This window comes from Diabrotica undecimpunctata, chromosome 3 (genome assembly GCF_040954645.1).
Source record: "Diabrotica undecimpunctata isolate CICGRU chromosome 3, icDiaUnde3, whole genome shotgun sequence".
NCBI classification, from domain to species: Eukaryota; Metazoa; Arthropoda; class Insecta; order Coleoptera; family Chrysomelidae; genus Diabrotica; species Diabrotica undecimpunctata.
Window position 1 is genome coordinate 152,638,783 of NC_092805.1, and position 26,783 is coordinate 152,665,565.

A 26,783-nucleotide genomic window follows, 5' to 3' on the forward strand; every position below is an offset into this window, starting at 1 on the left:
ATTGCAGATATTGGAGTCAAGAAAACCCACATTGGATGACTGAGTCACACACACAATATCCTCAGAAAGTAAATGTATGGGCAGGGATCATTAATCACAGAATCATTGGCCCTTTTTTCTTTGAAGAAAATCTAACAGGAGAACGTTATTTAACTTTTTTGAGAAATCAACTTATAACTGTCCTTGCTAGCATGTATCCAAATGCCAATAATCCAAATTTACCTAGTGAAAATATCTGGTTTCAACAAGATGCCGCCCCTTCGTATTACGCAGGTAAAGTACGTCAATTTTTTAAATCATTGCTTTCCCAGGAGGTGGATCGGAAGACGAGGTTTTATAGAGGGGCCAGCAAGGTCGCCAGATCTAACACCTCTAGACTTTTTCCTGTGGGGTTACATAAAATCAAAAGTTTATGTCAATTTACCCCAAAACTTACAGGACTTGAACGATAGAATTAGGCATGAAGAGTCTAATTACTCCAGAAAGTCTGCAATGTACTTGATGAATGTGTCCGTAGATTCGCATATTGGCAAGAAACCGATAGATGGCATTTCGGACATTTAATTTAAAATAATTATTATGCATAATTTGGTTACTTTAAAGTACATTATTAGTTAAACCATTAGTTGTAATTTAGTTGAATTTAAATTAAATAAAATTGTTTTTGTACCCTTAAAAAAATATTTTAATTAAAAATGTAATGTCGTTAAATAGAGAATTAAATTCTCGTTTAAATGAAGTGTCGCATTATACAGATTTCTATTTAAAAAAATTAACGATTACGTCACTACATCTACACCGGTGACATCATCACTACTCCATGTACGTTATAACATGGGTTTTTATAACAAAAATCGACCTGTTTTGGGATTTCCCTCAAAACTCGACGGTTCTCGAAATAAGGATAATATTCCATAATTTAGCCGTTCACTGTATATAAAGTTGTTTTACATATATTAAATAAATAAATAAATTATATTTTGTCTAATTTTTTCGTAAATGGTATTGTGCATATTTGAATTTAAAAATAATTTGCACATTTTAAAATTTCAAATGCAATTTTGTTTTCAAATATTCCAAATTATATTTAAATATTTTAAACTTTACTTGAATTAGTTCTGATGCAAATCTCTCTTGGAGCGCTGAATTTTATATCTAACTAAAGTACTGTCGTGAAGCATCTAGAGGTAGGTGATTTCTGAATGTAGTATTTGTTTTTTTGTAAGGTTGTGTTCATTGTCAGTGTAATCTTGTTTTGATATTAGTTCTGGTCTATCAAATCTGAAAAATTCTTGGATTAATAAATATCTACCTAGAATTCTTTAAACAAAAACTGTAATGTAATTTTCATTATCTTCTTTCAAAAATATTTTAATAAATAATATAACTTACACGCGGATTGTGCGGCTACGATCATTGAAGAGTTTACATCTTCATTTTTACATTGTAATACTGTAAAATTGCAGTGTCATACGGATTTGCTAAATGTCAAAGAGCTTTGACTTAATCTGCATCAAGTTGATACCGATTTGAATGTGAACCATATGTGCATATGAAAAATCAAACAAGGGATCATTTTAACTCTATAGTATAGTTGGGTGGTTCAAGAGGGAAGAAGATCTCCATATAGCCACAAGGTTAAACTACATTCATTTTACATATTTCCAATTGTCAACAAACGCACGTGAAAGCCAAACAGGGTCGTATTAAGGTGTATCATATGATTTTTAAAAATATTTACATACTTTTGAAAATATTAGTGTAAGACTTTCTCGAAATTTAATCATTGTGAGCAGAATTTAATGTTCCATTGAAGAAAAATGTGCTAAAATAAAAGATTCATTACTTGAGACATACATAACAAAGTGAACATTTTGAATAAAGTAGCATTGTCATTAGTTTATCCAAGCATAAAAACATACCATTTAAATTACTCAGAGTCTGCCGAGCTACATGTGCTGCTGACTTCGTCTGGATTTATTATTATGGGTTCTATATTATATTGTCCAACTTCCACAATTTGGACTCGACTTTTTGTTGAACTTGTTGCACATATTTCTGCCACGTAGTTAGACTAATATAAGTTTTCATATCTGAAAATTTAAAAGCAGTGTTTTTGGCTGCTACATAATTTTTTACTTCTGCCCCGATAAGCTCAATTGGATTGAGCTCACAATGGTATGGGGGCAGCCCTAACACTACTTTGTTTTGGCTTTTTGCCATTTCATCCATGATGTATTTGTTATATTATCCCTTATGGTCCTTAACGATAGCCAGCAGTTGCACTTTTAACATGGAGTCCTCAAACCTTATATTTTTTGATTTCAGCCACGCTTGGATGTCAACTTCTATAGAAGCAGTAGTAAGAATTTTTCCAATTTTCTGGAATAATAAGACGCGTTATCCAATACGATGATGGAGTTGTCTTCTAATCGGGGCAGTATATTTTTGAACCAATTTTCGAAAGATTTTCTGTCCATCTCTTCATGGTAGACCCCACTTTTTTTATTCAAACACACACAGCCCTTCTGGGTCGTACTAAATTTTCAGGAAAAGTATTTTTACTTTTTCTCAAAAATTTTATTATTTTAAAAATTACTTGAAGTGAAAAAGCACATAAACATGTTTTAACCCTGTAGAAACTCCATCTAAAAACGCTTGTTTATAAGACGTTACGGAATTGTCGACCCATACTTTAAATTTAGTGTGACCAGCGTTTAGCCAAGTCTCGTCTAAGTAGTAAATTTTGCGGTTTTCATTTCTGTAGGACTAATTTTTATCAGAAATTCTCGTCTCCACAAGACGATTTCATCCCTGTCCATCAAAATGCTGTTTCGCTGACGACGTTGAAACCTAAAATTTATTTCTTTCAATAATTTAAAAAACTCAGTCCTTTTGTAGTTAGGCAAAACAGTATCTTCATTAAAAACCCCCAGAACTTTGTCTATTGTGGGTATTTCATTTCTAAAAAAGAATTGATCGATTATTCTTCTTATTGCTTCTCTGTCAAATTCATCCAGCGAGTTAACAATACTTTTACGATGCTCAACTGATTTTGGTGTTGATAATGTTCCCGTTATTGCATATTCATGCACCACTTTACGACTACACACGCCTGCAATGAATAAAAAGTAACAATATTTATTAAATAAAGTGAAAATGCGCATTCTAAAATAAATAATGGGGAAACAATATCAGTACCTGTTTTATCTGCTACTTTAATAGAAATCGCACTTTTCGACATTATAGGGTTCTCCTGTATTTCCGTTTTAAATACATTTATAATCATTTTCTTCGTTTTAACGTCAAAATGTCCCTTAACTGGTCTTTTTTAGGTGGAGTGAGGGTTAAATCCATATCAAGGAGTTCATCGGCTGTATCACTGCTTGCCATAATATAATATCGGTAAACTTATGAAACTGCATTCTTTTGTATATGTAACATGTAACATGAAACATGTATACTTTTTCAAGTCCAGAAATATTCTATTCACTTACGATAAAACCTTCCCAAAGAACAGCTTGGATTGACATGACATTTGGCATACACATAGCTAACATGTTAAATAAAAAAAAACGGGTGTGACAGTCCAGTGGGACTGCCGGTGGAAGTTACACTTCTATACACGCATTCGCCGTTACAAATTTATTTGGGAGTCAATCTGCACAATCATTACATATGTAATGCTATAGGTAAGACATAGCAGAAAGAGAAACAGAATTAATAAACAACTTTTAACCTTTAATAGGAGTATATGAGTAGTAAATGAAGGATTGAATCAACATTTTGATGAAAATATATACTTTTATTTTCATATATGTATGAAAGAAGTTGAATGCAAAAATTTTTTTACACATACTCTGCAGTAAAATTCCCGGTCTCCCGCGTGACATGCCGGGATACTGACTACTATACTACCGAGGACATGACACAAATGTATTTCAAAATTGACAGTTCTGCAGCATACAGTGATTTATTGAGATGATTATTTTGAAATACAAAAGACTAATATAATTATGAACATTTAATAAATAATACAAAACATATCACATAAATAATATTATTAATAAATATTTTATTATATATATATATATATATATATATATATATATATATATATATATATATAATTATATGTATATATATATATATATATATATATCTTTATATAATATTAAATTATATATACAAAAGGGACATTTTTATATTCGAGAGAGGAAGAGAGAGAAAATATATCGTCTGTCTCTCTCTTACTCATTATCTTACATATGTAATGATTTCACAGATTCACTCCCATACAAATTTCCAACGTGGAGCATAGAAGTATAACTTCAAAAAGTTATATTGTGCCGATGTGTGTTTTTGCCCTAGGGGTGAGTTTCACCCATTCTCAGTTGTGAAAAAACATACTTTCAAAATATGTCAGGAATTGGATAAATTGACTAATTCTAAGTAACCTTTGTTTTATAGAGTTTTTTCACTGATTCAATACTTTTCAAGTTATTTGCGAGTGAATATGTTTATTTTTCAACAACAAAAAAAAACAAGGTTTTTAGACGGTTTTTGCAAATAACTCAAAAAGTAAGTATTTTATCGAAAAAAGATTCTTAGCAAAAATATAGCTTATAGAATAGCAAAAAAAATTGTGTACGTATAAAGCTAGAAGCACATTTGTAGCTAATGATAAGTAGGTTCTTATTCTTCAAATTCCAAATCGAATATTTCAACGTGAAAGAATAAAAAAAAACAAGCACTTTACTATCCCTGACAGAGAGTTTTCCCCGAAAAGTGCTTCATTTTTTTGATATTTCTCGTTGAAATATTCGATTTGAAATTTGAATTACTTTTCATTAGCTACAACTCTGCATTTACTGATTCGACAGACTTCATATAAGGTTAAGTACATCATTTTTTTAACTTTTTTATAAGATATATTTTTGCTAAGAATATGTTTTTCAATCAAATACTTATTTTTTGAGCTATTTGCGGAAAACCATCTAAAAACTTGTTTTTTTTTATTGAAAAATGATCATATTTTCTCGCAAATAACTCGATAAGTATCGACTTTGTGCAAAAACTATATAAAATAAAATTTGCTTAAAACTAGTCAGTTTATTCTATTCTGGACTTATTTTGAACGCATGTTTTTTCACACCCGAAAAGGGATGAAACTCACCTCCATGGCAAAAGCACACGACATCGGCACAATATCACTTTTTTACTTGGCCGTTAGCTATGTATATGCCAAATTTCATGTCAATCCAAGCGGTTTTTTTAATATTTACAGCAAAAACAGTGAATAAATGGACTAAAAAGGAAATAAAACTTTTCGAAACATTAATAAATTAAAATATTGGTTTCTTTTACCTTTAGTAAAGTGATTATTGCAAGCTATTTTTACTTTTAATTAACAAATACTTTGTTTTTGGATACCAAAAGTTCATTACACACTATAAAACTTAATACTAAACAATTAAACTAAACTCTAAAAAATAACACGACCAATAAATAACTTATCAATAACTATAACATATAGCAAACAATATAATACACTTATATAACTTAACTTATATAACTTAACACTTATATATAACTTAAAAACCAACACGGTACAATTTGAATTTAAACAGACTGGCAAGTTTGGCTCTGTAACATGAGAATCCGTCTGGCTTAAAGCAATAAATTATATTTAATAGCCTCTTGACGAATGAGAGAGAGAATATCAACACGTGAGTGTGTTTACAGATGCGAATTTGCTATCCAAATGTACTTTAGTAGATAATCTGAGAGAAGCTCCTTTAGCCACAGCTCAAAAAGCTAGAGAAGAGACAGCGTTTCCGAGCGGCATTCCCACTGCACGTAGAAAGCAAGTTAATTGATAAATTGTGAAGCTGCTAGGAAACCTTTTTTAAGTGAGGATGATAAGAGGAGACGAGTTACAGTTTATAATGAAATTATAAACCGTGAAGACAACTTTTAGTCTAACGTTGAATTTTTCGATGAAAAAGTGTTTCAGTCATATAACAATTTTCGAATAAGACTTTATAAGCCAAGAAATCATAGGTCTGATGAACGGTATACTCATAATTTAAGAAATAGTCGAGGATTCTCAGTCAACGTATGGCGATCGATAAGTGCTAAAGGCTCGGGCGTTTATTATGATATAGAAGATAAATTAACAGGATTGTATTTCAAACACATTCTTGAGAACATAATGTTGCCATCGGTGATCCAGAGATTTTCCAATAACAACTTCATCTTTCAATATGACAACTGCCCGGTACATACGAGTAGAATTGTTCAAAAATCGTTGGAAGACACTCATGTTAATTTTTTTCAGTAGTTTTCCCGGAGTCAACAGAAGATTGCAAAATTTTATTGACAATAATGTGGCTTCTATCAAATACTAATTGTGTTACTTTTTATCATTAAGTAATATAAAATAGATTTAAATGGATAAATGGATATTTTTAACCCAAACTTTCTTATTGTCATTATTAAAAACATAATCCATATTTTTTTAAATAATAAAATACTCCATAATTTCCATTTTGTTACATTTTGTAAAATAAATATATTTTATTTTGATTTTTTAATTTTAGTCAACCTATTCTGGATTCGCCATTGGTAATTAACGTCACTTTGACGTAAAATGTGCGTTTAAACGAGGTAAAAATTCAAAAAATTTGCTTGGCAAGTAATAGAATATTTTAGCAACTCCTGATAAAAGCTGAAAAAATGATAACATATCTAAGTCATAAAGCATTGGATATAAAAATCGTAGACACTATTCTCAATGTATAATATCTGCAAATAAACATCTAAATTGTTGATGATAGTTATGGTAATAAAACAAAAATAATGATTTGGTAAATACAATGCTAATTGGCTTTGGTGCTAATAAATACGTTGGCTTTGATAAGCTGACATGAATTTTTCTAAATATATTTACCTACTACTATTTAACCGAACCAAACGTATATTTCTTATCATAACTAGGTTAGAATTAAAAATATCGTTTCCAAAATAGGACCTGAGGTGTCGATAGAAGCTTTTTACAATTTGTTTATTATATAAGTACCAAATATTATGTTATATATTTTATTTATTGGATACTAAAACACATCTATGGTCTTTATGTCGAAAAATGTCAAATAAACGAGTACCAATAAATATCTTACTACAGAAGTACAGACATTCAACATAAGAATGGCGTCGAAATAATTTTAAATAATATATATATATATATATATATATATATATATATATATATATATATATATATATATATATGTATATATATATATATATATATATATATTGTAACGATTGGGGTTTATAGAAAATAATTTATAAGTTATATACTACATAATATTAGATATAAAAAAGTATTTGATTATTTTAAATAAGTTATATACTAGAGAATTTTATAAAAATATATTTATGTGAGGGCATTTTTAATAAATTAGCATATAATAATTGTAAAAAGTTTTATTTAGTAATTTTAATTTTGTAAATAGATTTAAGTGAGCCATGTGCCTAGGCAACCAACTATACATACTCCAAGTGTCAAATTAAGAATCATAATACGAATATAAGTGGGGTTATTATAATAATATATTGTTTGAAATGTGTATTTTATTAAATTAGAGTGTTAGTTACTAATTTAATTATATATTCTGATCTGAAAAGCCTAAATGTCAACAAAATTATTAATAGAAAAGAATGGAATTCTCTGGATCTCCGGAGATGGCCATGTTTGCGAAATGGTTTGTTCCAGAAAATTCAGACATGTATTAAATAGAACTGAATAGAACATGATATCTTACGAGATGGTTCTAGAATGTCCAAAAGATATAAATACCCGTGATTTGGATTCAAGATGGAGTTTTTGAGTTTTTAGTCTGAAGTCAAGCAGTTTTTAGAAGTTTTTAGTCAGAAGTCAAGCAGTTTATTATGAAAGTTAGTTAGAGTCAGTGAGTCAAGTACAAATAGTCCAATAGTTTAATATAGTGAGTTAAATGAAGCTTAAAAATTATGCATATAATTTAATGCACATTTATAATTATACACAAATAATTATTGAAGATAAAAAAAGGTATATTGGAAGAAATTAAATTATATTATGGTTGGAGATTAGTATAAATCAACTTATAATAATTGGATATTGGTATATTGAAAAGAAGAATAAATATAAATGCTGTTTGCTGGTTTGGTTGGTGGTGTATAGATGCTGGTGAAGAAAAATATATCTTAAATTGGTAGAAGCTGATAATTGAAAAAAGTAATTTCACAAAAAAACAAGGATAACTGAAGTACGAAGACATTCAGTGGTGATTAGAATATATATACTTAGTGGATAATATTTCATTTAGGCATTCAGTGAAAGAAAGGTACAAAATTTTGTTAATATAATTTAGTTAGTGTCATAACAATTTCAATTTTGAAGATAGTTTGTTTAAATTTTAGATTGTCTATAGAATTTAATTAGTTTTATAAGAATATCAGTTTAAAGATAGTTTATTTTAAATTTACATTGACTAGGTTAGATATATATGTGTGTTTCATAATAGTTATAATAAAGATAATTTAAAAAGTACTTACAAGCTAATTCTTTGAGAACCGCGATAAAAACCCTATATATTATATTATTAAAAATACTCATTGCTCATCATTCAAACAAAAAACACATCATAACAATTTTGGCACCCAACGCGGTGGCTCTCTATTTAAAAGAATTAGTTTGGGAAGATAAGTGCTCTCATATAATTAAATTAATTATCAGTAGAAAGAAAAAAGTATAGATTTTAATTTTAATTATATTTGAACAAGTAAAGTCTCAAAATGTCTCAAGGAAAGAAAGGTACAAGAAGCAAAAAGAATGAAGAAGATGTGGAAGTAGAAACACAACCTATACAAGAGGAGAGTTTAGTTCAAGTTCCACAAGATACTGCAGAAATGAATCCAGAAAGAGAGGAAAATGTCAATATGGCAGCTTTGATGTCATTAATGATGCAGATGAACAAGACAATGGAAGAGAATTCAAAAGAAATCAAAGAAGACATGAAAAAAATGGAACAGAAAATGGAAGAGAATACGAAAAAAATGGAAGAGAATTCAAAAGAAATCAAAGAAGACATAAAAAAATTGGAAGAGAGTTCAAAAGAAGTCAAAGAAGACATGAAAAAAATGGAACAGAAATTGGAAGAGAATTATAGAAAATTAGAAAAGAAAATAGAAGATAATAATAATAAAATTGTAAAACAAATGGATAAAAAACTTGAAGCTGCAGAGAAAAAAGTAGCAAATGAAATAAAAAGTATACGGAATGACTACAAGAAAAGGATAGACAATGAGAGGACAGAAGTAAAGAGGATTATTCAAGATAATAAGATAGATATAGAACAGAAAATAGAGTTACAGAAATGTAACTTAGAAGTAAAAATTAACGAAGACAGGAGAAACACAGAAGAAAAATTAGACGATATACAACAAAATATCCAAATAAATTGTAATCAAATAAGAAATGTGGAACAGAGAATAGATGATATTTCACAAATGAGAGACATAGGGAGACCTTACTTAAATTTAACAAATGAGACTGGGATTAAATTCTCTGGTAATATAAAAAATTTGCATCCTAGAGTATACATAAATAGTTTAAAACATAAATTAAGATTTGTGAATAATATTAATGATATTAAAGATTATATTAGAATGACATTAAATGACAATGCAGCAACTTGGTTTGCTAGTATTGAGAATGATTTAGATAATTTTCAAACATTTGAAAATAAATTTTTAAATTATTATTGGGGTGAATTAGAGCAAGCCAAGTTTAGAGAAATTCTATATTTTGGAAAATATAATCAAAATTTAAAATCAAATATGGTAGATTATGCATTAAAACTGATAACAGTTGCAAAATATTTAGAACCACCACTTAGAGAGGATGAAACAGTCTTAAATGTATCTAGACATTTTGATGCTGATGTTGTGCAAACCGTAACTGTACAAAATATTCAAACAATAGATAGTTTTATTAATTTTATTCAAAGAATACAAAGAGGCAATATGACAAGTAATAATAACAACAGGAAAAACAATAATAATAGATATGGTGATAGTTTACAAAATTTTAATAATACTAACAGTAATCCAAATAGACAGAACTTTAATAATATTACTAGTTATAATAGACAAAATTTTAATAATAATACTAATTATAATAGACAACATTTTAATGACAGTACTAATAATAATAGACAAGATTTTAATAATAGAAGAAATACAGAGCGACCTAACTATAACAGACAGGTAAATTGTGTTCGAAGGAATAGAAGCTGCGAAGACAGGGAACGAAATCGTACAAGGCAAGAAAATGTGAGTAGAAGTCATAGTAGGGAAAGACATAGTACATCAGATCCAAGTGGTCAGATACAATCTGACAATTCTAATAATCAAAATTTTGTGCAGTAAACTTTCTGAATTACAAGTTAGGCCATTGCTATTATGAAAAACCTTCTGAATTTATTTCTTTAGATGAAGATAAAATTATTGAATCTATTAATTTAATTTATATAAATGCTTTGGCCAAAAATAAAATGATTAAGATTATGATAGATACTGGTTCAGAAAGTACTTTAGTCTCGGAGAATTTTATTTTTAATACATTAAAACTATCAGATATAATAAAGATTCCAAAAATTAAAATTATTGGTGCAAATAATAAGAAGTTGGGTGAAATTGATAAACTAGCCAATTTTAAAATTAATATTCTTAATAAAGAAATTAATATGCAAGGATTTATTGTCAAGGATTTATGTGTTGATATATTAATGGGAAATGATGAATTGGAAAAGAAGAAAGTAAAGATAGATTTTGAAGAAAAAATGGTAACTTTGGAAGGGCAAATAATTAAATTTATGCAGAAAGATGAGGTAGAAGAAGGAATAAGAGTTGATAGGATATTATTAAAAGAAAATAATGATGTTTATGAAGAAGAAATGTATTTTGATGATAGGGAAATGTCCCAAAAGAATGTAAAGAATAATTATTGTAGTGAATATTTAAGGAATGGAAATTTTAAGCAGATGGATGCCTACGAGGCGGAGTGCGTAAAATTGGAAGCAAGGAATAATGAGTACATAATGAAGAATAATTTTATTTGTAAAGAAGAAGATATGATGAAAGTTTTAAATTGCCCTGAAGAATATAAATCAATAGTCATTTCCATATTGCAGCAACACAAGGGACTTGTCAATAAAGAAAATAGAATTGCACAAAATTATATCCATAGTATAAAAGTTAAAGAAGAAAAAGATTTTAAAACAAAATCATACCCAATACCATATAAATACAGAGAAGAAGTAAACAAAACAATTAATAATATGTTAGAAGATGGGATCATTGAGAAGGCAGACACACGTTTTATTAACCCCATAGTAGTAGTACGAAAAAGATCAGGTGAAATCAGGTTATGTTTGGATGCAAGGAATATTAACAAGATTACTGAAAAGCAATTTGAAGCACCAATGAGTATAGATGGAATATTAGGAAGAATTACAGGAATGTCATTTTTCACTAAAATTGATTTACAGCATAGTTTCTGGTTAATACCTCTAGAAAGAAAAAGTAGACAGTATACAGGATTTCAGATAGATGGAGTAGTATATCAATTCAAAGTAGTACCATTTGGACTTCAATCATCTTGCAGTGCTCTATGTAGATGTCTTCATGATATTCTGGATCAATATGAACATTTTGTAATTCACTACATTGATGATATATTAATTTTTTCTAAAACGGCTGAAGATCATGAGAAACACCTAAAAATTATAATAAATAGATTAGACAAAGTTGGACTAAAAATAAATCAAGAAAAATGTACATTTTTTCAAAAAGAAGTCATATATCTAGGTTATAAACTTAACACTAAGGGAATCGAAATGGATCCAGAACGGACACAAGTCATTCAGGAATATAAAACACCACACAATTTAAGAACTTTAAGAGGATTTATTGGAATAATTAATTATTATAAAAGGATGATACCAGATCTAAGTATAAAAGAAATTCCATTACTTGAACTACTGAGAAAAGGTGTAAAATGGAGATGGGATCAGAGAAGAGAACTAGCATTCCAAGAGATTAAAAACATTTTTCTGTCAAATTTGAAAATATACTATCCTGACTACACACAGCCATTAATATTAAGAACAGATGCATCCATAGAGAGATTATCAGGGGTATTATTACAAATACATGATGGGGTCGAATACCCAATACAATTCATTTCAAGAATTACAAAGCCACATGAAAAGGGTTACTCAGTTTCAGAATTAGAACTAGCAAGTATAATACACTGTGTCACAAAATTAAGATTTTATTTGTTGGGTAATGAATTTACAATAGAAACAGATCACCAAGCTTTAACGTCTATATTAAATAACAAATATGGAAACAGTAGAATACATCGGTGGAGTCTAATACTTAGTGAATACTGCTTTGAAATCAAATACATTTCTGGAAAATCCAATATAGTGGCAGATGCTTTATCAAGGTTAGAAAATACACCACAAAAAGGGCAGCGAACAATAAAAATTGGATTAAATCAATTAGTAGAAAGTACTGGATTATATTCTAAAGAAGAAATTATAAGAGATCAGATCAATTTGAGTGAAAAACAAAAAGTCCTTAGGAAAGATGGAGTATATTATAAAATAATAAATGGCATAGAAGTATATGTAATAACTAGAACTTTAGCAAAGAAAATATTGAAAAATTTACATAACGATTATATGCATATTGGTTCAAGAAAGCTATGGATGCTATTTAGGGACAATTATTTTGCAAAGAATGACATAAGTATATCAAAAGAAATTACTACCCAATGCCCAATATGTCAACTAAACAAAGAAAAGAATGTAAAAAAAAAAAACTTACTGATAGATCCATTTCATAGATAGATGGTAGATTTCTTTGTTGTGAATAAATTTGACATCATACTTGTTGAATTTTGTACATATGGAAATTGTTTGGTACCCTAAAAATCATAATTTGGGGTTAGGCACAAAATTGATACTATAATTGCTATAAAAATGTCTTTCTAGTATAATAAAGTGGAAAAACTTACCAATTTATATTGATGAAAGTTATTTTGAATGGAAATAATTCCTAGATTTTGTCTATAAATAAACAGAACACCATATCTATTATATTTTTAATTAAGGTTATATTTTATTCTCTGATATCGCATCCATTGCTCCATTTGACATGACAGTTTGACCATAGAATAGCCGAACTGTGCTCCGTTGTTCTCTGTTTTGACATAGACAGCGAACAGGGATGTATTTAACACATTTTAAATAAATAAAAAAAAAAAATTTTGATTTATTAAATTTAATAAGGTATGAGAAAATTAATATTTAAAAAATAATATGTAAATTATTTATTTTAAATATTATTTTTGGGGTATTGTAACGATTGGGGTTTATAGAAAATAATTTATAAGTTATATACTACATAATATTAGATATAAAAAAGTATTTGATTATTTTAAATAAGTTATATACTAGAGAATTTTATAAAAATATATTTATGTGAGGGCATTTTTAATAAATTAGCATATAATAATTGTAAAAAGTTTTATTTAGTAATTTTAATTTTGTAAATAGATTTAAGTGAGCCATGTGCCTAGGCAACCAACTATACATACTCCAAGTGTCAAATTAAGAATCATAATACGAATATAAGTGGGGTTATTATAATAATATATTGTTTGAAATGTGTATTTTATTAAATTAGAGTGTTAGTTACTAATTTAATTATATATTCTGATCTGAAAAGCCTAAATGTCAACAAAATTATTAATAGAAAAGAATGGAATTCTCTGGATCTCCGGAGATGGCCATGTTTGCGAAATGGTTTGTTCCAGAAAATTCAGACATGTATTAAATAGAACTGAATAGAACATGATATCTTACGAGATGGTTCTAGAATGTCCAAAAGATATAAATACCCGTGATTTGGATTCAAGATGGAGTTTTTGAGTTTTTAGTCTGAAGTCAAGCAGTTTTTAGAAGTTTTTAGTCAGAAGTCAAGCAGTTTATTATGAAAGTTAGTTAGAGTCAGTGAATCAAGTACAAATAGTCCAATAGTTTAATATAGTGAGTTAAATGAAGCTTAAAAATTATGCATATAATTTAATGCACATTTATAATTATACACAAATAATTATTGAAGATAAAAAAAGGTATATTGGAAGAAATTAAATTATATTATGGTTGGAGATTAGTATAAATCAACTTATAATAATTGGATATTGGTATATTGAAAAGAAGAATAAATATAAATGCTGTTTGCTGGTTTGGTTGGTGGTGTATAGATGCTGGTGAAGAAAAATATATCTTAAATTGGTAGAAGCTGATAATTGAAAAAAGTAATTTCACAAAAAAACAAGGATAACTGAAGTACGAAGACATTCAGTGGTGATTAGAATATATATACTTAGTGGATAATATTTCATTTAGGCATTCAGTGAAAGAAAGGTACAAAATTTTGTTAATATAATTTAGTTAGTGTCATAACAATTTCAATTTTGAAGATAGTTTGTTTAAATTTTAGATTGTCTATAGAATTTAATTAGTTTTATAAGAATATCAGTTTAAAGATAGTTTATTTTAAATTTACATTGACTAGGTTAGATATATATGTGTGTTTCATAATAGTTATAATAAAGATAATTTAAAAAGTACTTACAAGCTAATTCTTTGAGAACCGCGATAAAAACCCTATATATTATATTATTAAAAATACTCATTGCTCATCATTCAAACAAAAAACACATCATAACAATATATATATATATATATATATATATATATATATATATATATATATATATATAACGAGTTTATTACAGCTGCCGCCGTTTCTCGCAACCCAGCTTCCAACGCTTGCGATGGTTCCAGTCATCTACTTGTAGACCCCTATCTTCCATTGCACCTTTTACTTCTTGTCTCCACGATCTTCTCGGTCTTCCCTGTTTCCTGCGGTTGGTGGGGATCCACTGTAATATTCTCTTTGGCCATCGTTAATCATTCATCCTTTCTACATGGCCATACCATTTCAGCCTTTTGCATTCTATAGTTTACAGGACGTCAATGTCTATGCCCATAAGCTCTCTGATTTCAGTATTTCTTACTCTATCTCTTCTAGTGAGTTGGCAACATCTTCTCCAATAATTCATTTCCATTGCTTTTATTTTGGATGCGTCATTTTTATTTATTACCCAAAGCTCTGAACCATATGTAGCAATGCTTTCTATGATACTTTTGTATATCCTAATTTTTGTGTTTCGGGTGATGTGGTTATTCCAAAGTATACTATTCAGTTGACGTATTGCTGATATAATTTTAAATAAACAAATAAAAAAGCACGGTACATATTTTGTTCCAATATACGAGGAAATCCAAATATACGCACCCACAGGAAGACCAATCAAACAAACTAGTAAAGGTGTTTAATACCATTAATCAATGAATTTTATTGCCTCGTATGGAAAACGCTAATTCTCTCAAATATTATCCTGGATGCTTTGGAGGATAGAGAAATAGATAGAATAACCGTCTTACAAACACAAGTAAGGGAAACGTTAAAAAAGAGAAAACAGCTATACAAAGAAAAGAAGTATAGTAGTAATGTGAAGTTTTTAGGAGTGACTTTCGACTCTCATTAAACTTTTAAGACTTATTGTTGGAATGTGTGTAAAAACACAACTCTAAGTGTTCTCAATTGAGAAATTTGTGTATAATACTTAGTCCACAATATCTTAGGATTTTTTATTTTGCTGAAGTGAGTATAACTGTCTGGGGTGGCCCACCTAGTAAAAAGGCCAAAAAGCATTTTGTGAGATGTATTGCAGGTGTTTCGTATGGTTGGTCTTGTAAAAGCCTATTTAGGGATTTAAATATATTAAAAGTGTATGGAATTTACATTTTGGAATTATTGATACTAATTTATAAGAATCAAATAACTTTTTTATGTAACAGTAATATTCACTCACACAAGAAATAAGAGACAGTTTGTAGTACCCTATCGACATTTAGTAATAAGTAGGAAGTCATCTACTGCCTGCGGTTTACTACTGTATAATCAACGTCCTTAAAAATTTAAAAACATTAATTCAACTACAGCCTTTAAAAACCAAGGTAAAGAGTATCTAGTGACCATGTGTCCTGATATTTTAAGTACGAGAGTGTATCTGTGAATGCCCAAGCTGCAACAAAACCAAATTTAATATTATTTTAATTATTATTATATTGCGCTCTCTATATTGTATGCTTTATGTGTATTTTATTGTTTTAAATTTTTTAAATGTATTGTTCCATTTTTTGTAATGTATTATATTCATAATTTTGTATTTTTGACTTGCTATAAACCTTGTTGTAACTTATAGTCAAATAAACTATCTATCTATCTATCTACAAATTGCAAACCAAGCAAACGATAAATGGACTGGCAAGGTGAATCTAAAATTGCATTCTACATCATATCGATTTATCTAAACAAGAACCTTTCGTGAACTGGTTTCTTATACTCAAAATACGAATAAAAAAGATATAAAAAAACAGTAAAGCTTTGACTTCACGTATAGTGCCCTTACGATTCGCTTATACGTATTTCACCCTACCAGGACTTATTAAAACGACTGGTTAGAAACAAGAAAGCAAGCAAGCAATTTAATTAAACCCAGCCTGTGAGACATGTTCATCCCTAAGAATTACGTTCGGGTGTAATAATTAATTGGAGCGAGGTGTATTAACTCGAGAAAAAACAGGAGTCACTCCACCGCGCTCCAATGCTCCAGACCATCCCTTTCCCCCCTATAGCACTCTGATGAGCGATAGGGGCACAACTATCAGCCAAATGCTTTTCATGTGGGAGTCCTGGGTAATAGAACTCCAACATGGTTTCCTAACCGAAATCAAACTTAAAACAGCGCATTGTCGCTATGATCCTGTTATCTTTATGTGGCGTATCCGCGAACTAAAAATTTTTAAAGGTTTTTGTTAATATTTGTTTGTGGCTTGTGGCTTGTGTCGGATTTTTGTTAGTAGTTTTTTAATTTTTTTTTTTTGGTGGCCGAAGCCGTTTCTTATGATTTTTTTGGATTCTTTTTGTAGGATGCCTGAAACAAAAAATCAGAATTAGTGCATATTAATATAATAATTATCTACCTAAAATCAACTGGGTCCACGCTGTACGTTGCGATTGTGCACTAGTCTTTTGAGCTACGAACTATCTTCTTTGTGTTGTTATTGTTGTTTTTTGTAGTGATTTCTCTCTGGTGTTTTCTCTCTAGTGTATTTATTGATTTTTCTCTCTTGTACGTGTAATTTTATTCTACTATTTGTTGTTTGGGTCTTTTGTGCTTCCATCTGTGGAAAGCGTCGTACCTCATGATCTCTCGAAATATGTGACTTGGATGGTTCTCTATCTCCGCGAGCTTTGTCCTTACTTTTTCCTTCATTATATCAGTCAGTCTAATTTGTTGCAATTCTCGGAAGATGAATCTTTCTGCAACGTATTTCGGTACGTTGACTGATTCTCTTAGGCTGCTGTTATGTGCCGCTTGTATTTTCTTTTTTGTTGTGTTACATGTGTGTCCCCATGCGGGAGATGCATATGTTAGTATAGGAAGAATTATACTATTTATAATATTTTTATTTTAGTTTTCATTCTAAGTTTGCTTTTTCTTCCTGCTAGGCCTTTTATTATTGCTTTCGCCATGTTGGCTTTTTGTATCGTAGCATCAACGTGTTTACTAAACGCTAAGCCTTTGTCCATGATTATTCCGAGGTATTTTGCTTCGCTTTTCCACTCGATGGGATTGTTTTGTCACTTGTTTTTCTGATTGTTGGTGCCTCGTTTTGAAAAGCACAGCCTACGTCTTTTCGGATTTTATAGCGATTTTCCATTTTAAGCTGCATTCTTCTATATCATCTAGCGCTGTTTGTAAGTAAGCGCTATGTCTACGTTTTTATGTTGGGCCGCTATTGCTGTGTCGTCGGCATAGAGGCTTAGTAATGTACCTGTGAGTATGTCTGCTGTACATATTGTGTACAGTAGAGGTGACAGTACTGCTTCCTGTGGCACTCCAGCCTCCGGGTTTCCGAGTTCTGATAGTCCTATTCGAACTCTGAAACTGCGATTGCTCAAGTATGAAGAGATGGGTCTTGTCATTGCCCCGCTGTAACCGTATATTTTCATTTTGTAGATCAGTCCTTTATGCCAGACTCTGTCGAAAGCTTTGCTTACATCTAGGAAGCAAGCTCCTGTATATTGTTTATCATTAAATCCAGCTGCTATGTCCTCTGTTATTCTGAGAACTTGTAGCTCGCTGGAGTGTTCTGATCTGAAACCTAATTGGGCTTCGGGTATTATATCTAATCTGTCTCTTTTAGCTTGAAATCTGCTGAGTATTACTCTCTCTACAATCTTGCTGATTGCAGGTAGCAAGCTTATTAGTCTGTAGTTTTGCAGGAATGTGCTATATTTCCGGACTTTGGTAACATTATGACATGGGCCTCTTTTTATCTGTTTGGAAATTTCTCAATCTTAGCATCGCATTAATTATATTTGTTAAATATACTATGGCTCTCGCTGGTAAGTATTGTAGAGCCCTGTTCGTTATTTGATCTGGACCAGGTGCTTTTTTCGGCGAGCTGTTTTGAATTAGCTCGTTTAACTCCTCCGGTGACGTGGGGGGATGACTTTATTTGGATTTTTGGGTTTTTTCTTTGTCTTTTGACCTCTTCTACGAAGTCGATGTCCTCGTCTGCGTGGTAATTTAGTATACAATCTCTCTCGAGAGTATTCCTCATTACTTCTGCGTTTTCCTCGGTAGAATACACTATTCCATTTTTTCTGTGTAGTGGAGGGATTGGCATTCTGTCATTTCTAAGTATTCTTTGAAATGTCTTGTTTTTCCATGTCTCTGATATGGTTTTTCCAGCTTTCACTACGGTGTTTTTGTAGTGCTGTTTTGACTTCTCTGTTTAATCTATTTGCTCTGGTTCTTTGTCCTTCTTGCTGTCTGCTTTGCTCTGTTCTTTTCCCTTACCAAATCTTTTAATTCTTGCGGTATATCCTTAAATCTTCCCGTGTGCATTTCTACTTCTTCTTCTGTAGTGATGTTTCTGAGTGCTTGTTTGATGATGTTTTCCAACTCTAAGACTCTGTCTTTTATTTCTCGTGAATTTTCTATCACTGGAGCTATGTTTATTCCAGTGCTCCTGAGTGTTTTGAAGTTCGTTCACTTTGTTTTCTTTTTTACTCTTTTGATTATATTTTCCTCTTCCCACGTTCCTAGTTCTAATAGGATGGGGTTGTGGTCTGTTGTGCCTTCATTTAATGTTTGTAATTCTGTCCCATTGCTATAACGTCGTTCTTGGTTTTTAAATATGTATTTAGTAGTTAGTCTTTCATTTCTGTTGGTAGCTCTGTCGTTCCAATTTGAGGATCTTGCATTTAGGTCTCCTATTATAATTGAGGGTTCGTCGTTTAGGAACGTGTTTAAGTCATGTTACTATTGTTGCTTGCATAGTATTTGGTTGTGGTGTTAGAATTCTAATGTGTCTTATGCCTTTTTTCACTAATATTGCTGTGCCACCTGATCTTCCTGTGTTATTGTTCCTATAGCTGTAGGAAGGTCCGCTTGATGTTTATTACGGCCTTTTTTTGTAGGGCTTGTTGTTTTTGGAGTTGTTTTCTTCCCTAGGTTGGACATCTGGGGCATCCTCTGAGAACTGGTAAGAAACCCGGAACGTGAAATCAATACTCTTCCAAAGTCAAAGAAGTAATAATAAAATAACTTCATACAGACGTATACGCCATCTGATGGCGGCTAGATGAATCGGCTTAATAAGAAGTGCAGTTTTAGATCCCTATGGCAGTCTATTCAGAATTTACTTGCTTTGAAAATTATTGAAGGCACAGATTTATAAGCAAAAATCTGAATTTTGATTTTATTCTCAGAAGCGAATTGTAGAGGTACTATTCGAGAAGACTAAGTTAACTGTCTTTTCTATTTCCTACTTTTCGTTTAAAATCATATCAAAATAGCAGTAGTTGATGGTCTGTGCTGTTAACTATTGGTTAGGTTAATGGTTGTCAAGATTTTATGGTATTTTTTTGATTTTAAAAGAATTCTTCTTTCTTCTTTCATTCTTAAGGTAAGACCTGCAGATCTATTAAGTTAATAGTGCTCTGTACTTATATTAAATTTTAATGAAGGCAGTGTAAATATCTATCGTACACCTCTTTCATTGTTTCAATCTTCTGTTAGTAGATTCACCGGCATTCATTTAAATATTTTTATCTTTCAGCTTCTTAGTACCGAATTATTGATTAAATTAAATATTAATAATAAACTTTAATATTTAATTATTAAATAACTAACTTTAATTAACTTTACTTTTAAATACTAACGGATTTTATTTTTTATTATTTTTACATATTTTGAATTATCGCAAATAAAATATTAAGATTACGTCAAGTATTTTAATTGTTTTAGGATCCAAATAATGGTATATGTACCGGTCAGACAAGAACAACTAAAGAATCTAAAGGATCAAAAACGGGACACCTGGTTTCTTTATTTTACCATGATAACTGGTAAATTTATTGATTAATTTTAATCATATATAAGTAATCAACATCTATAGAAAAAATGGGGTCAGACCAACGTAACGAAAGAGGCGAAACCCCAGTTGGTTTTTTTCTTCAGAATAAATTATTCCAAATGAACAGCTTCTTCTACAAAAAAACAATAAAAAAGGACTTGGCAAACCCCAGGTAGCAAAACCGAACAAAATAGACTACATCATAACAAATTTTATACAGGTACTGAGTCCTAAAGGTGCTGAGTCCGAAAATCATATTAAAAATGCTGTATCACCCACCATTCTTTCACAATTTAACATTTAAAATTGAATAATTACATTTTATTTTTTTAACGAGCAGAGAAATCTAATGTTACTTGGTTGGTAGCACTGTTAATTATTTGTACAACACTCTTTGTTCTTCATCCTCTTCATTAACAGCCTTATTCTAATAAACATAACCTCATTTTTAAATGTTTGACTCATGCGCTTTTTGTTACATATGTGGTGACTTTATTATTAAAAAACATCAGAGAAACATTAGTTACTTTGTAAAAAGGTGTATTTTTCATATTTTGGTGTGAAAATTGGTGACAAAGACAAAGGTTGGGCTCCTCACAATGTATGTTATGTTTGTGTTGAGGATTTAAAGAAGTGGCCGAAGAAAGAAAAAAAGCTTTAAGATTTGCAGTGCCTATGGTATGGAGCAGTGGCGTGTCGTGACATTTGAAGAAAGGGATGCAAATTAAAGAAAATTATAAAAAGACTTACTAACCTTTTTACTTGTAGTGCAGCTCTATTCTTCTGTCATCCTTGGCAAACTCGTTTATGACAAACTCATAAAAACTGGAATTATCAGACATTTCTTTAATAAGTTCTTTTTCAGTTGATAAAATCGCTAAGTTAGCTAGCCTTTTCTTACTTGTGGAATTTCTGACAAAGTTTTTAATCCGCTTTAGTACAGAAAAACTTCGTTCTACAGACGCACTTGTAGCAGGTATTGTCATCACTAAGTCAAATAATTTTGAAACTTCACTATATGCTTCATCCAGTTTAGTTTGTTTAAGAAATGTCAGCATTTTAGAACTAGTATCAGTTTGTACAGAGTGTTAAGAAGCATACAAAACGCACAGTTAGGAAAGCAGGGCAAAAATGTCAAAAAAGTTTGCATAATGTTTTTTAGACAATTAAAAGCCTCTTCCGGGAAACTACAGTTGACATATTTATTATAGTTGCATAACTCCACAAATCTTAACCCACAAAGGTTTTTAAATGTTTCTTTAAGCTGCTGAGAAATATTATCTATTATTTCACATAAAAGTCGATTATAAGATATTTTTGTGTCGCCTACATAATCGTTTTATCGTTCCATCTCTTCGAGGTCGCAAGTTTTTTGCCACATGATATCAAATTGCTCCCTCTGTCTGTTGATTTGGACTTCGAATTCGTTAATTTTTTATAACACAAAATCCAATAGCATTCGATTTAGTCTGCAATACATCAAATAAAATGTCTGTATAAGAAAATATTTGAAGCAAAAAATTAAAATCAAAATCTCGTTTGACTAATTTCAAATAATCTTTTGAGGAATTCACAGTTTCAGAAGAATTCAGATAAAGAAGTCCTTCTTAAAATGATATTCTATTTGAAATTTTGGTTTCCCTGGAGCATTACGTGGCATTTGAAAACTACCACATTTCTCTTCTTTAATAACTCTGTAAATCGTAGATTTCCCAACACCAAGTGTACTGCTAACTAACTCAACGGTCTCATCAACACTTTCACATAAACGTTTGTCTGTAAATGATTTAAAACAATTAAATATTAATGTTTTTTCATTAACTGTTAAAGGACGAATTTTTCGGCGTTTACACGGCGCTTCCAAATTTTCCATAACACTAGTATACACAATAAACTGCACCTTGCAACTGAAGTACCTACTTTTAGTGAACTGTTAAGAATTTTGAATACGCCACTTGGACCTTCCTACAAAATGGAAAAACCCACTATCACATTTTCTGTGGAATAAGTTTAGAAGGTAATTATCTAGTCAATTACTGTCGTAGATTCCTGGAATTAAAGAATTAAATGTTTGATTGTTGAAACCCTTACTTCGTGGAATGCACTCATTTCAGATAAAATAAAACGTTTTATTTTATCTAAAGAATTAAACTTTATTTTGCAAATAGGTAGGTACTTATTAAACTTTTATTGGTTATATATAACCAATAAAATAAACATCTTACATTTCTTGCAAATTCATTAGTACCTGTTAACCTCCATCACTCCGACACTGGCAACCTTATTTAGGGATTAGTAACCCTCACAACTATTGTATTCTATTCTGCTCCAACCTTTATACCTGGTGGTCATAGTCAATTTAAAATTGTTTTCCTATATACTTCTGTAAACTTGTTGACAAATATCTGTTTTTCATTGAGTCACCCGTATCAACAGTTTAGTGATTTGCATACATAATTTATTGTTTTATTACTCTCTCATACATAAAAATACACTATAGGGATTGCCGATATTGGGAAACTGTTTTTACTAATCTCCCATTGTAGTTCTATCTGCTCGAGGGAACCTTTTCTGAAAAATGACATCTAAAGCATGTGGCCTTTTGGACGATTTAGAAAAAAAAAGCAGCCATTCCGCTCAAGGTTTGAAAAAATACTTTGCAAGTCTTATTAAGTGCGACTGATTGCGCTAGAAATAAATTTCGCCTAGCCAGCTAATTCTTTAACTTTCTTATGGAGATTGAAGTTATCATATTTGTTTTGTAAGTCTTCTATTTCTTGGCATTTTCCAGAAAAATAAGTCTATTTACCTTCCCTTATTTTTCTTCTTATTTTATTATGCAGCTATTCATATTGAGTTATGTTGATATTCTTTTGCCTTCTTCTGTCCTCCATCATTTCCAAGATTTCTTCTGTCATCCAGTCTCCTTTTTTGCATCTGGTTGTTGTGAGTTCTCTGCGACTTGGTTCGATAATTGCATTTTTAAAGAATTGCCACTGTTGTTCTACATCACCATCAATTGATTCCGGGCTAGATTCTAGGTTTGCATTAATTTCTTGTTACAGTTTTTCTTTGATGTCTTCTGATTCTAATTTTTATATCTTTAGTTTATCACTTTTGTAGTTTTTTTGTATCTTTTTTAAGTGAAGTTGGATTTTTGCTACAAGAGGATTTTGGTCCAACGCCACGTCTGCACGGTTAAGCTTTCACCGATTGTATTGCGTTTCAGTACATGTGGTTTATTAATATAGTCAATTTGGTTTCTAACGATTTTATTGACCTTGTCAGCTGGCGATTTCCAAGTGTAAAGGCGTCGTTTAGGTAGTTTAAGGAAAGTGTTCATTACCGCAAGATTATGTTTTAGGCAGAATTCTATGAGGCGTTCTCCTCTCCCATAAAAAATATTTATATTATCAATTTCAGCGACGCAAAAAGATTGAAAATATTTTTCGGTGTTTTAATATATACGCGGCAAATCGAAATGCTACAATCTTCATAATTAATAATGATCAAAATTTTGTAAAGAATTATACGATGAATAGGGAAAGATAGGGATCATTATCATCACACAGCCTCTGTTTGCGTCCATAGTGGGCCATAGGCATCCTCAAGATTTTTCTATTTATTTCTGTCATTTCTATGTTGCACTCCAAATTATCGAGAGTTCCTTGATGTTAACTAACCATGCGGTTAGAGGTCTATCTGGATAGGTTTAGCATTCCTTGTATTCTATTCCAGAATTTTCCTTGTCCATCTTCTATCCAGTAAAAGTGCTACATATCCTGTCCAGCTACAAGTCTTGTAATGCGTTCGAAAACACTATGCATCTTTGACAATCTACCTATCTTCTTATTTCTTACACTGTTTCTTAGTGTTTTGCCAAACATTGACCATTTCATTTTTGTTTAGGTTATTTATAACTATCTGGCCTACAAGACCAATTCTGTTAATTTGATTTGACAAATATTCACTAGTATACAATTTTTTGTATAGAGTTACCTATGACGAGTATTACTCGGAGAAATGGATAACTAAAAGAAGGATCTAAGAAGAATTCAGACCAATAGAAACTGGTATAATAGATTTTTTATTTAAAATTTAATCAACTTTTTTATTTCATTAATTCTTTATAAACAAAATATTAATATAATATTAATTTAACAATTTTTTATTTTCAGGTATTTTAACATGGCTTTCCGGAGGTTCATCAATTGTTTGGCCCTCCCCTGCTATAGTCAAACTAAAATCAAATGTAACAGCCGAAAATCCCCTGGGCAAACCTATTACCACCCTTGAAATATCAATGTTGCTTGGAACCCAGAGCGCAGTCTCATTACTTGGTTCTGCTTTATTACCAAAACTGGCTGATATATTGGGAAGGAAGCGCTGTATACATCTAATGGGATCAGCAATGTTTCTTAGTATGTTAGCATTAGCATTTAGTGACAATATAAACCAAATTATCATTTTCTATACACTGACGGCAAGTTTTTTTGCTGGTATTATGGGTGTATTACCAATGTACATGACTGAAATATGCGAAGATCATAATAGGGCTAAATATGGTTGTCTTATGGCCGTTTGTCTGCCTTTAGGTCAACTATACACATTTTTAATTGGACCTTTATTGAGTATTCAATGGTACACCCTTCTATTAGCAGCACCTTTAATTCCTTTTATGGCACTATTTTTTCTTGTACCTGAGAGTCCAGTGTTTTTACTAAAAAATGAAAAGGAAAATGAATGCATGCTTGCTATAAGAAAACTAAGAAGCAATAAAATTGATGAAGAACTAGAAAAAGATTTTCTTTGCATTAAATCGGGATTAGACGCAAATGTACAATATGGAAACACATTTACTAAGCTATTTAATACCAAAGAGGGCAGAATTGGTGTATTATTGGCTTTAATCCCAATGTGTACACAATTTTTATCAGGGATGCCAGTCATACTACCACTTTTAGCTCCTATCTTTAATGAGTCTGGATCAAATATGTCAGGAAATAACATAGCAATATGTGTAGGAGCGACAAAACTAACATGCTATTTTTTAACCTTTTTAGTAGTCGAGAAAGTTGGAAGAAAACCGTTATTGCTTTTATCGTCTATCGGTGCAGGTATTTCCATTTTTATTCTAGGATCATTTTTTTATCTGAAACATATAAATTACTCTTTAATTACCCAGATGCACTGGATACCTCTGATAAGCATATTATCATTTATTGTTTTTTTTTCTCTAGGACTAGGTTTAATCCCTCTAGGTATGATCAGTGTCATGTTCACGGTAGAGCTTAGATCTACTGCGACTTCTTTTGTTATCACCACTACGTACTCGCTGGTTGCTTTGTACCTTGCACTATATCCTTTAGTATCTGAAGCTATTGGAATTTACTGGTGCATGTGGCTATTTGCAACAACTTCTTTTGTTGGTTCTTTTCTAATGTACATGTTTTTACCAGAAACCAAAGGAAAGAGTATAGAAGAAATACAAGACATTTTAAAAAAAATGTAATAATATATTATTGCTATTGCAAAATATTTAAATTTATTTACATATAATTTTATATTATGCAAAATATTTTTATACGTACCATTACTTATATGAATAAAATAAAAAAAAATTAATGTTTATTTGTTTTTATATATCAATAATTACCATCAACTATTTTTCATTTTGAGATTTTATAGATTCATCTATTTATTTGAAGACGTTTCGCTCTCTGAATTTGAAGACGTTTCGCTCTCTGATCAGAAAGCATGATCAGTTCATCTAAAAAGCACAATATGAAAAACCAAACATCCATAGAAAAGTCACTATAAATGTGTTACTTCATATGTAAAGAAGCTTAATATACTAGATATTAAATAGTTAGGTTGTATAAACAATTAATTGAAACTAAATACAGTTTACAATTTGATTCAAACATAGAACAGCAAAAGAAGATATATACATATAATATATATATATATATATATATATATATATATATATATATATATATATATATATATATATATATATATATATATATATATATATATATATATATATATATATATATATATATATATATGTATATGTATATATATGTATAT

The 26,783-nt window shown here is 30.3% G+C and overlaps 1 protein-coding gene across 1 annotated transcript; it reads left to right on the forward strand.

Annotated features, from left to right (window-relative positions):
• The first annotated feature begins 1,093 nt into the window (after positions 1–1,093).
• Positions 1,094–26,580, forward strand: LOC140437595 (facilitated trehalose transporter Tret1-like). The gene is made up of 3 exons (XM_072527199.1): positions 1,094–1,187; positions 20,579–20,679; positions 24,866–26,580. The coding sequence occupies exons 2-3, from the start codon at positions 20,589–20,591 to the stop codon at positions 26,197–26,199; spliced, it is 1,425 nt and encodes a 474-aa protein (XP_072383300.1). The 5' UTR covers positions 1,094–1,187; positions 20,579–20,588; the 3' UTR covers positions 26,200–26,580.
• The last annotated feature ends 203 nt before the right edge of the window (positions 26,581–26,783 follow it).